General features: G+C 32.9%; 1 protein-coding gene across 2 annotated transcripts in view; it reads left to right on the forward strand.

Moving 5' to 3' along the window:
• Positions 1-11,281, forward strand: part of LOC145671020 (diuretic hormone receptor-like) — a 1,407,723-nt gene extending 1,396,442 nt beyond the window's left edge. For both annotated transcript variants that reach the window (XM_081739675.1, XM_081739676.1), the window contains exon 13: positions 5,397-11,281. In XM_081739675.1, the coding sequence (XP_081595801.1) occupies positions 5,397-5,613 (217 nt within the window). In that variant the 3' untranslated portion in view covers positions 5,614-11,281. The remainder of the gene's footprint in view (positions 1-5,396) is intronic.
• The last annotated feature ends 1,499 nt before the right edge of the window (positions 11,282-12,780 follow it).

The raw sequence follows: 12,780 nt of genomic DNA on the forward strand, positions 1-12,780 counted from the left end.
GAAAATCATATCCTTTGTTAGCAGAGAGGTTATGAGACTTACATTTCAAAGTAGGATATGGACCATGGTAATGCGATCAATGCTATCCTACTGGAAATCGATCCCGTTACCACGTATGCTAAAGACATGTGTCCAAACCACAAGCTCAGACAGGGGCGGGTCCAGGACGGTCTTCTGGGTGGGTGGTTTGTAATACTGCTACTTAGATCTACTTTTAAGAGCTCCAAACTCTGGGATGAGTTTTATTTATACATAAAATAAGAGTTTCCTGTTCTGATGGGCGATTGCCCCGATCGCCCCCTGGATCCGCCCCTGAACCCAGCTATGAGAGCTATGTCGCGTATAGCCTTGGTGTTAGAATGGAGCGTTAAAAAAAAAGGTCAGAAAGACAAAACACAAACATATATACGTTTCATAGCGGGAAAAAAATGTTCAAATATAATAATATCTAGTTGAACGAACCAGAGGCGCAACTACGAGGGTGCACTGGGTCCGAACCCCGCAAAACGTCCTAACTCAACATACATTTGTACACATTCTCAATAAAAAATATACTTGTTTAATTTGCATGAAAATTTGATCTTACACTTCATCTATACTCTTTCTTTTATAGAAACAACCTAGTTCTATCATTTTTTCCTGCAAATTTAGGAGGGAGTATTTTACAATTGCTTTTCGTCTGTTCGGTTGCAGAATAATACCCGTTCAATACTATATATATGTAGTGGTTCGTACTATTGGACCCCGACCTTGGACCTCTCCCAACAAATATTTTTGGATGCGCGCCTGGTACAAATGATGACTTATTGCTCACTCTATATGATGATTAAGACATGTGTCGCAAGTCGTTACTTATCTTTTACTGTTTGCATTATTGTTTCACAGCTCTCTAGTGGTGGATACAATTGAGAATTACTTATCAATACTAAAATATATAGGTATTAGTCCAGTCAAGACGACGATTGACCTTCAACAAATTGCAATAGAAATGAAAACATGCACTAAAATGATGCTGAGCACATTCTAAGTAAACCTAAAAAAGTCCTTAAGAATATTCAGTCTGGAAGGTCGTTAAATCCAATATGGCTGCCGTTGGTGCTCATTTACGGCAGGTATAATAACATTCGGAGTAATTATGTGACTTTGTAACAAAATGACAAGCTCAACACCCCTTATGAAAGTTGTTCACCATTATGTGTCCTTTCGAATGAGATATTGAACATGCCTCTAACATACTTTATTCATTATCTACACATACCTTGTAGTAGGCCACTTAATCTTCTTATAAGAATGAATGTAACTCTGTTCTTATTGTTTTCAAACGGCTGAATGGTTGAATATTGACCCGTAGCTGATGATTTTAATTTTACAATGCAAGTTTTTAATGTTCGTTCTTTTGGGGTGTCTTATAGCTAGAAGAAAACATTGAATAGAATACTGCTCACTCGTTATGGAGAGTTGCATTATATGTCAGAAGGTGTTTGCAGAAGATGAAAGACCCACATGATCATCTCAGAACGGATGGCAAGGAATTCAGAAAGCGATTGAATTACGTATAGCTGTACTGACAGCCAAATCTGGAGAAAGAGTACATTAAGAATGCCAAAGAATGTATGCGAATCCCAGTCAAATCAAAAAGGATACGAAATCAAGAATACCGTCCCATGAAGAGACATCTGCAAGTATTGTGCGTTCATTTCATTTTGCTCTTAACTGCTTGTTTCATGGTGAACCTGGTAGATATGAAGGTAAGTGGAAGGATATCTGTGTAATTCTAGTAAAAGTTAATAATTTTCAATATCAATATTGAAATTATGTGAAGAACACAATGGTGGTTGGGCCATGACCGTAAGAAGTCGTATTGAATATGCCAGAGATTTGTTTGCGAAAGACGCAGTGTACAATATTACTTGGAGTGCAAATTTTGGAACAGGAAAGGCTGATTCCAGGAACGATGAGGAAGCGCATGTCATCAGGTGAATACGTACCAAAGAAATAAGGCTGGCCCATACAGACTGAAAGAGAGATGCTTTCTTGCGAGTAATTGAATATGAACGATGAGCGATGGAGAGCAGGTTACCATATGTAATTTAGTAAAGATTATGGAGCAGAAGCTTTGCTATTCAGAAGAGCAAGCGGACTCTATAGACACATGGAAGCTAAACTATTGGAGTTATTTGCGTAAAGAATCACTATAGCTGAAATAAATGGTAAAGCACATGTTATTACTACAAAGACGCATTTGTTAGAATCCTTCAATACTTTTATGAGGAGAACATCAGAAAAGATATTGCACCTCAGAATATGAAATGCAATACCCGTGACGGTACAGGTTGTCCCATGGAAAGCGGGAATCAAAGTGGTGGTGCATCTGCACCCCCAAACCAAATTGTAATTGATCTCTTGGTCGGTCTAACTGCATTGTACACTGACCCAAGGAAGCGATTTTGGTTTCAGTGTGTGCACCTGTAGCGATCTCTTTCAGAAATATTCTTAATAGCGAAGGCAAAAATGACGTATAACCTTTAAGATTGTACCCGTTATCAGAAGGATAGTACTCTTTGAAATTTTCATGGATTTTAATGCACTTTTTATTAACTTGTCAGCAGTTCTCACTAATCTGACTACTCCTCCACACTATTTTTTTCTGATATTCTCCTCATAAAAGTTTCTCTGAAAGCAATAACAGCTACTGTTCCACTTGTTTCAGTTATAATGATTATTTCCCCAAAAAACTCCAATAGTTTTCTGAATTCCTTGCCATCCGTTCTGAGATAATCAAGTAGGTCTTTCATCTTCTGTGAACACCTTCTGTCATATAATGCAACTCTCCATAACGAATGAGCAGTATTCTATTCAACGTTTTACCCCTATCTGTAAGACGCAACAACAAGAGAACAAACATTAAAAACTTGCATTGTAAAATTAAAATCATCAGTTACAGTTCAGTATTCAACCATTCACCCATTGAAAACAATAACCATAGAGATATATTCATCTTTACAAGAAGATTAAAGTGTCTATTATATGTAGATAATAAATAAAGTATATTAGAAGCATGGTCAATGTCTCATTCGAAAGGACACTTAATGGTGAACAACTTTCATGAACGTCGAGCCTGTAATTTTGTTACAAAATCACATAATTACTCCGTTTGTTATTGTATCTGCCATAAATGTGCACATACGGCGGCCATATTGGATTTAACGACCTTCCAGACTGAATATTCTTGAGGATTTTTCAGGTTTGCTTAGAATGTGTTCAGCATCATTTTGGTGCATGATTCATTTCTATTGCATTTTGTTTAAGGTAAAGAGTCTTTTTTTCGTACGTTTTCTGGGCTATGTATGTGGTACCGTATAAAGAAAGTATCTTGGCAAAAGTAATTTTCTCAACAGAAATAAGATCTTACATTTTTTATAAATTCACTGTCGCCAAGAACTGGATCCAGAAAGAGGACCATAAATGAACTTCCTACCGTCCTAGGGTGAAATATAACTTGAATTCTGATCCGTCCATTGTCGAAGATGGATTTTCTTTTCTTTCTTTTTTTTTTCAGCTACCACCACTTCGTCTAAATAATTTCCAAGTTAGAGCTAATACACTGTGTAATTAAATCTATAATCAAAATGTAAGTTCTGTAACGTTCCGTTTGAGCTGAACATGATACTTTACATCCTGATAACCTACGGCCAACCTTGATGTTTCTAACCAACTTCAAAGAATGTCCTTAATTCGGTAGATATGTTCGTTAATAATTGAATATAGATGCGTCCACTTTAATCACTCTTCTTTTGTTTAAAATAATGTTCTTCTTCGGTGAGTTAACATGAAGTTCATCAGACTTTGGTTACAATTTTCGAGAATTAGACCATGATACACCTCAACGGGTACAGTAAAGTCGGTAAATATTTCCTTTTTAAGAAGTATTTATTATGTTAAGAAATTTCCCTATATCCTGCAAACTGAATAGTTTTGAGTAAAACATATGGACAGACCTAATAAGATAAACACTGGATCCACAAACAAACTTCATAGCACCACAGGGTTTCACATAATTATGGATTCAAATGTTCAATTTTGTTTTCATTAATTAAGTTGACATCATCAGGTCTTAAACAATTATTTTGTACAGTATAACCTTGATGGAGAGTTCGGCGTATGATAGAAGTACAAATCTCTGATATATCCAGGTATACAGTAGGTAGTGGTACGGATCCCACTTTGAAATGAAATGAAATATTTCAGTTTAATGTCCCACGATTATTCCCTTTACGCTAAGGGGGGTGTGTGTGAATGATTAAGGCAAGTAAATGATGGTGAAAGAATCGGCAGAATGATAATGTGGGGGGAAACGGCAGAACCCTGAGAAACCGCACAGACACAATGTTATACACCACAAACTTATTTCACTGGAGATTGATCCAAGGATCCTACTCATCAGAGTCAGAGATGAGCGTTCTCTCACTGAGCCACCGTGTCTGTTCCCCCCCCCCTGGATCTTGTTTTAAACATTAATCGTAATCTCATATAGCATCATCGGTAACATAGGACATTGAACTTCTATCAACGTACCGTACCAAACTAAGTAATGAATGTCTTTATGTCAAGATCATGAACGCCAGCAGCGGGTTACAAGGGAGGGCAATTACCTCCCTTGATTTTCGGAAGGGGTTCAGTTCTTGGAAATACAAGTCAAAACTCACCCACTACAGTGTATTTAATATATTTATACTACTGTAGTTATTAAAATTATGCAATGAGTATCAATAATAATTGTTTTGCATATAGTATAATGTGTGTTAAAGCGTTTATATTCGCTTGTGTATCGCTCTTCCTCTTCACCCAATTGCAAAAATATTCTGCGTGCTTTTCTGGTCAGGATCCATTTAACAATAACCAGTGGCGTATTTAGGATTTTGTTTCGGGGGGGCTATGCACAACACGTGAATAAGCCCTATATTTTTCCTTTTGGATGCCGACAAATTTTAATGAAGTTTTGGATTAACAAATTTATTTCGCGGGGGGGGGGCCTTGAGCCCCCCTAAATATGCCACTGAGAATAACAATGATATAATATTATTTATATTTACTATTATTATATTTTAATAATTGGATCTTGATAATAGTGTGGATGGATGGATAATAGATGAGTGATTGTTTGTCAAGTTAAATTATGAAGAGATTATTTAATTAGAACCGGACTCTTGGTGTTTATGAATAATTTAACTAATATAGGAGTTTATTCAATGATCAATATTAACTTTCTGGTAGTGAATCTTAACAGAACTTAAGACATACTTTTGTTTATAGATGTAATAAATTAGTTTATTTTTGTCATTTCTCTTTACGTTTTACAAGTAAAATACATATTGTTTTGTTTGCCATCTTTGCAGCTTGTATCATCAGTCAGCTAGCAATTACCGGAAAAGAGCATCGTCGGCCAGTGAAGCAACAATGACCACTTACATAGGACCTGTCAACAATGGGTACGCTGCCAGTGGATCAAGGGCTTCTAACGGTTCAGGCGTGTCAACAACTGTGGTCCATTTGACCAATAGGTCTAGTCATGAGAGCGCCTCTCCGTTCATAACCAAGGAAAACGCAGTCTAACAAACATTTGTGCTTTTACCACATAGGGCGTGTGGAAATGAATGGTACGAGAATTGTATTAAATAATACGTATGCCATACATCAATGGTACATATTTGTTTTGTTTAACAAGGTGTTTCAATGTGATGTCCAACTTTTTGATTAGTTACAACTGTGTGTCCTCAATTGGCATAGAAATTGTGTATATATATATGGAAATGATGACGATTTAAATACACATTGATGTTACATTCTCTCTCAGATCGATCATTGTTCTTTGTTGCTACCATCATGTAAAGATTTGTGACCACTTAGGTCACCAGAGCAGTCTTCAGTGGATTATTGTTTATGTTGCTACCTCAAGGATTGGGTCAACGTATACCAACTGAAAAAGCAGGACACCAGTGAAACACACTATATTTTAGCAGAGGGATGCAAATTACAACTCGCCCGGCCGAGTGGTTCATCGGTGCGGGCGAGTATTTACTATCATACAGAAGGTACGTAAATTATTTCTATTATGGGATCTGGGCTAGTAGCTTTTCCATAGGCGAGTAAACTTTTGTTGCTTATTTGCATCCCTGTTTTAGCAAAAAGATTTCTGAAACCAATCAATAAATTTTCATGTATATCTGTTTAACAGAATGGCACAAACCAAACGCAACTTAAATAACACGTATACTGGAAGCGACTTTCGTGATTCTCCATTATCTTATTTGTCATAATTTTGATGATCAGACAATTCCTAACGCAATTAGATCCGGACTCCTTAACAAACCAATGAGTGAGGTCTTCCATTAACTATCTTCCTGAGAGGGAATGTTTCTATTTCTGTCTTACTGTAGCGTAATGCGATAGAACTTTAACATGCTGGAACTGAATGTTCAAAGTAGTTGTCTTCATTTTATCTACTTCACAGAAACGCAATCTTCTGTAATGTATTTTGATACTTAATGCATGTGGGAAGTGATATTGTCTGTATTAGTGAATCATAAAATAAAAACTAGTCAATACTTGGCTGATAAAAATCCTCATCTGTCCATGTTAAACTTTAAAAGTTATGATTTTATACCGAAATTTAACATGTAACGTGAAATGGTCTTGATTTATGTCGGGCAGGAAATATTCACAATTATAGAAATAGTTTGACTTAAAAGACTTGTCTGAATTAAAAACCACTGATAAATAATTTACTTGTTAATAACAGTGTACTTCTGAACAATTCTCCATCCATTTTCAGACACTCTATATAATAACTGTACTGTTGTTTATTAAGGTAGTGCTAACTTCCCCTCCTCAGTGCGAGCTAGTATTCTTTTTTCTTTAAAAAAAACAGGATGTACATTTTATTAATTTATTGTTTGTTGTAATATCTCTTCTATATTAAGGAAGAAATTTTAAGAGGAACAATACAAGATATAAAGCTATGGTAATTATGAACTAATATGAAGTTCATAATAAAGATGTATGTAGCATATCTACGTATGTATATAGATGTGATTTATTTGATCAGAAATTACGAATGTTTGTATGTGAGTGATATATATACGTTTTCTAAAGTGATACAGCCAAAATATTCTCCTGCGGGGCGGAGGGGGTGTGAAGACAGGAACAAGTCAAATGTCATTTGTGTAATAAATTGAAATACTTTATTTTTGACTTTGTCCTTATGGTGCAAACGTTATAACAGTAAATATAAAAGTAATGTTGTAGTGAACATAACACTTAAATATTGAAAACAAACCACAATGAAAAGTGCAATTCTTAATATATAATAACTTTATTGCAGAGTACCGTGACGAGAAAACTCGTAAAATACAAATCTTCCAAGTTTTCTAGCTCTAATTGTCCACACTTAATATCTATCCGGATATTTGGAATCTGGATAACAAGAACTCTAAAGTAATACATTTTCAACAATGACAAAAAACTTAACTGAAATTTGAATTGTATGTGTTCGTTCTTAAAAGGATAATTGCGAACTTCCTACTTAATCCACGTTAATATTTATGTTCAATCGGGATTATCAGATACTATCTTTGTGTAATTCTTTATTAGCATTTCTACAATGTCAGAGATATTGTACTTTACACGTTCTAAGAAATTCCGTACCTTTTTTTTTTTTTAAAAAATGTTTGTACTAAAAGTGATCTTATTTCTCACATACATTAGACGTAACTTTTTATTAAACAAAAGCGGTTTAAGAGAGTCATTTAATTAATTGATTAATTGAATCATTTAATTAATTGAATCATTTGTTTAATTCATAATCTAATCTATTTTGATGATTGTCTATAATATTAAGATTTCTGCATATAAAGATTGAGTCCAGGACTCATTAGTTCGAATAATTGGAATTCCATTCTACTAGTTCATTTGTATGTCATTGTTTGTAAAATCATTCAAAGTTAAATGTTTATAGCAGTTTGCCAAAATTATATTTTGTTTTCTCAAGTTTCTCTTAACGTGAATTAATTTTATGCGAAGAATAAAGCAGAATTTATCAAAAATTGAGAAACTTTTTTTTTAGTCAGAAGTCTGCTTATTAAAATAATATGGACTCTTCTAAAAGAACAAATTTCGTAATTGAAAAGGGTAATTTTAAAGCGTTGAATTGTAAACCAAAATGTGTCAGTTTCTTGGTCAAAAATATTATTATTTTTGCGTTTTCTCCTAGTTCTTAATACAATGTCCTAGATTCTTGTTATGCAACTTTCTGTGAGATAATTGGTAAAAGTTTGAGAGTTAGTTTAAAGAGGATGAATGTTAAATATGATACATAATACATTATGTCCTTTTTTATGTTTTATTATTCTGTCTTGTTATTATTTCTGAGCATTATTCTATTTCATTGGTGTACCTTACATAACCATAAAAGTTGATTGAATTTGTATATCATACACTGGAGATCCAATGTAGATAAATTTTAATTCAATGTACTTTTCTTCTTGTAATAAATTATAATAATATTTATGTTCAATCGAAATTATGAATGCCTAACAGTGTATAATTCTTAGCTGATATTTCTACAATGTCAGAAATATTGTATTTCTCATATTCTCATTTGCACGCTGTTGAGTTTGGGAACATAAAAGAAATGCGTAATTCAAAATAGTAATGACACCATTTAAATGGAAATTATGGAAAGATAAAACTAGTAAAATAAAACTGTTAAATGGCCTGCTAACTTTATAGAAAACAAAAAAAAATACTTTCGCATATAAGTCAATGGGTTGAAAGGAGAGATTGCGGAGGTATTTCAACACTTTTTAAAAATACGATATTTGTTATTTGTGTTAACTTATTTCTACAGTACGTCTCTCTTAAAACATCTTGCATACAATTATGTATCAAATAAAAGTAACGGAAAATCACAATGCAGTACGAAAGAGCTGATGAGACTACCAAACTTACAGGAAAAAGTATATACACTCCACAAATTATATTCTTCAAGTTTCTGTTATTAATAAATATATTTCAAAGTGTTGTCTCAAATGGTAAACAAATTAACATAATTAAAGAGCCTCTAGGGATATATAATATTTAAGTGATTTGCTTAATGGAAAATTATGTGTGCTCAATAGTAACTCGATAAACAACGATTTTGATACTGTCAACTTAAATGATCAAAAGTGGGAAGAAAACTACTTATTTAAAGCAAATTTGTACAATTCTATAAGCATTAAAGGCAAAATATTTAGAAATAAACATTAATAATTGATGAAAATTTTAGATTAGTTATTATATGTCTTTAATTATTATAGATTGATAACATCATAATGAAAGAAACTGGATTAATTGTAATGAATTCTTGAAATTATTCAACATAATCATTCAACATAATAAGATATATTGATTGATTTTTCCACCAATAATTATTGTCATTCCATAACAAAAAATAACTACATCATGGCTGCTACTTCGAATAATTAAATTGAGTCAATATAGTATGATAACGAACGTAAAACATAACACAATCGCTTCTGAAGATTTTGCAATAAAGATGTTAATTATGCTGACACATTTTTTGTACCTTGTTATTTGCTTGTTTTAAACTGAAACATTATGAACTTATAAAGCACATATATATACCTAACCTTTTACAGATAAAAGATACACAGGAATAAGTTTTAGAAGATTTAACAAGTATTTATAAAACTACTGTTCAATTTCATAGTTTGATTCTAATTCCTGTTCTACATCAGCTTCTGTGTTTGGATAGAAGCAACAAAAACAGAAGCTGGTATTTTTTTTAGTTTTTCTAAACTCTAATCATAACTATCTTTCTAAATTGCGTTTTCCTTTTGGTAGGCGTGACACCTACTAAATGTCTTTGAATTAAACACATAAACTGTCATTGAATAAATTTGTATTTTATGGTTGGTTTTCTAACGCAGCACGCGTTTAAGTTTTCAACAATTCACGTTTTAAACGTAGCACGCTATTAAGCTTTCAACAATCCGCGTATTAAACGTAGCACGTTATTAAGTTCGCAAAAATAAAAAAATAGGTAAGTCAAACACAAACACTAGCAATAGCATATTTTGAACGCAAAACAATTATTCATGTTCAAGGATTCATTATTCATTGTTAATACGTATTTGTTATTTTCTTCCCAACAAGACACGAAATGTAGTCATGGAGTAAAATTTGTCATTATAGAATTAATATCATGATCATTACATAATGCAACGCCAGAATTAAAAAGATGATCCTTTTATTATACATACAAAAACACTTGTCATAAATACACATATTACGGAATGTTATACAGGGATTTCTATCTACTAAAAATATGAACTTAACTTACAATATGCTGAATTGGATATTCACTTTGGAGTTATAATTTAAGGAGAATGTGTTATGTATTCACATAATATTTGATAAGATTAAACCAATAAAATTCACACGTATTTATCAATTAAGTTTTTATATATTATAATAGTATGACTGTGTATGTATGTATGTGTGTGTGTGTGTGTGTGTGTGTGTGTGTGTGTGTGTGTGTGTGTGTGCCCATGATATGAAACTAATTTCTCGTATTGCGGATATGTAATCAAAATGTAAAGGAGGGGAAAGATTTATTCAACGCTTTCAATGAGAAAAATATACATAAAAGTAAAAATATTCTGTTTTTGTTTATAAATAAATTCATTATTTACTAATCATTCTGTTCTCCTTGTTTGTGTTCAATTAATTCATAATGTAAGTTGTTTCTTTAATTGAGAAATGTCCTCTCTCTTCAGAATTAACTATAATGAAGTGTGATCATACAAAGTTTTGTGATGTTTCTCTAAAGTTTATTCTGTGAATTGAAATGAACATAAATTGTAATTTTATTGTACATATCTTTTAAAACTATATTACTGTTGTAAATTATGTACATTGCCTGATAAACTAACTAGGTGTTCATATACTTTGCGTGAATGAATCCAGGAATAACTATATGTCATCACGACGACTCGATATTCTATTTACCCATGACCCTAAACGATACACGATACAAGACTTGCACTTCAACATACAAAAAAATGGGTAAAAGATTACAGAACTATCTGTCCATATAATTTTATGGGCAATACATTGTACTGTTTATTATAAACACATACTTTAAACATGATGTGAAAAGAAACTATTAAGAAAAGGAAAACATATGTATAACAATATGTTTCAATGTCTTATTATAAAAGATAAATCTGTAAATATTCATTATGAATTATTTGTAAATGTTAACTAACATTACCGTAAATGAATAAAATACGTATAAGAAGAACAGCGTATTAACTGAAATCTTGGCTATGAGAACTGTTTCCTAAAAATGTATTACACTAATTGATGCCAATATATTTTATGTGTAACCATTTTTGAGTGTTTTAATTTCTTTGTTTTTATTAGGGTTGTAGCTGTTATTTTCAAATAGGTTTCTTCTCTCTTTTCTATACATTGCTTTGACGTCATTGAAATGTCCGGATGGGGTGTATCACTTTCAAAAGCCAATAAATGAGTACATAATTAAATAAGAAAAGGAAACAACATAAATTTCAAAAAAGAAAATTATACTATCTGATTAGTGAAAGTATACCTTTCTTCAGTCACACACTTTTGTCATCGCTTAGTCAATGACGAAAGATGTCTGCATTTTGCGATGCCAAGAAATTTCCAAACTCAAGTTTCATGGTTTGATCATCAGAAACGTTCTTTTCCTGCTGGGATAACATTGCAGGGGTAGTAGTTGGTTGGAGCAACATTAGAAGAAAACGGTGGATGAGAAAAGGTTTAATATTGCAACTCGTGGACAATCTACACTGTCTTTTAAAACACTTGTGAGTGTACAGTATTGAGGAACATAAAGAGATCATGCCTAACGACTGTTATTGGTTGCTTTTAGTAAAGTTTGATGTGTATTTAATAGAGTTCAACAGTATACACTTCAGGTTTGGGAGTTAATCATAATTCAACCGAGCCCTGGGGAAAGGTTACCATTGTTGTAATAGATTGATTTTTTAGTTTTTTAAGCCCAAAGAGACAATATTACTCATGAAACTTTCTCGATTATTGAGAAAGTCAGTTCATGATAGATCTCAATTTTTTCACCTTTACTGATTGCGAGTAATCGCCAAATTACTATTATACGCAGTGCTCCTCTGCAATTGCACGGATGTTTTCTTGAAAATACAGTTCTTCGGTATCTCTGAGAAGCTGAACATCACAGCATGCTGTCGGTCGGTGGCTGTGAAGCTCATTTCTCTATATTGTGTTACCGGCAAGAAATTTAACAAACTAACGGCGCATGATGTGCTCATTAACCTCAATTTCAAATGTTTTTCATGACTTTCATAAACAAAATTTCCTAATTGAGACTCGTAAACCAAAATAATTCGTAATTATGTTCTTCTTGATGCACTTGCATATGAACATGTTCAACAATACAGTTCCCTTATACTGACTGTTCATCCAAGCCTGTTTTCTGAACATATAAGAAATTTTGTATACGTGGCTTCGGTCCATCCATTGGCTGAGTTACAGAGGATGGTTTCCAATCAAACTTAAGATTGAACATTTCAATCGAAGGAACACACTTCATTAATGACTTTATACACAGTATCACCTTAAAAATACTGCACAAAGCAATTGTAAACTATATATGGAATGGCGATTATAAGGTTTGCTTATCCCCAAGCAACGTAC

Source organism: Thermobia domestica, chromosome 15 (assembly GCF_964235325.1).
Source record: "Thermobia domestica chromosome 15, izTheDome1.hap1.1, whole genome shotgun sequence".
In the NCBI taxonomy this organism is placed as follows: Eukaryota; Metazoa; Arthropoda; class Insecta; order Zygentoma; family Lepismatidae; genus Thermobia; species Thermobia domestica.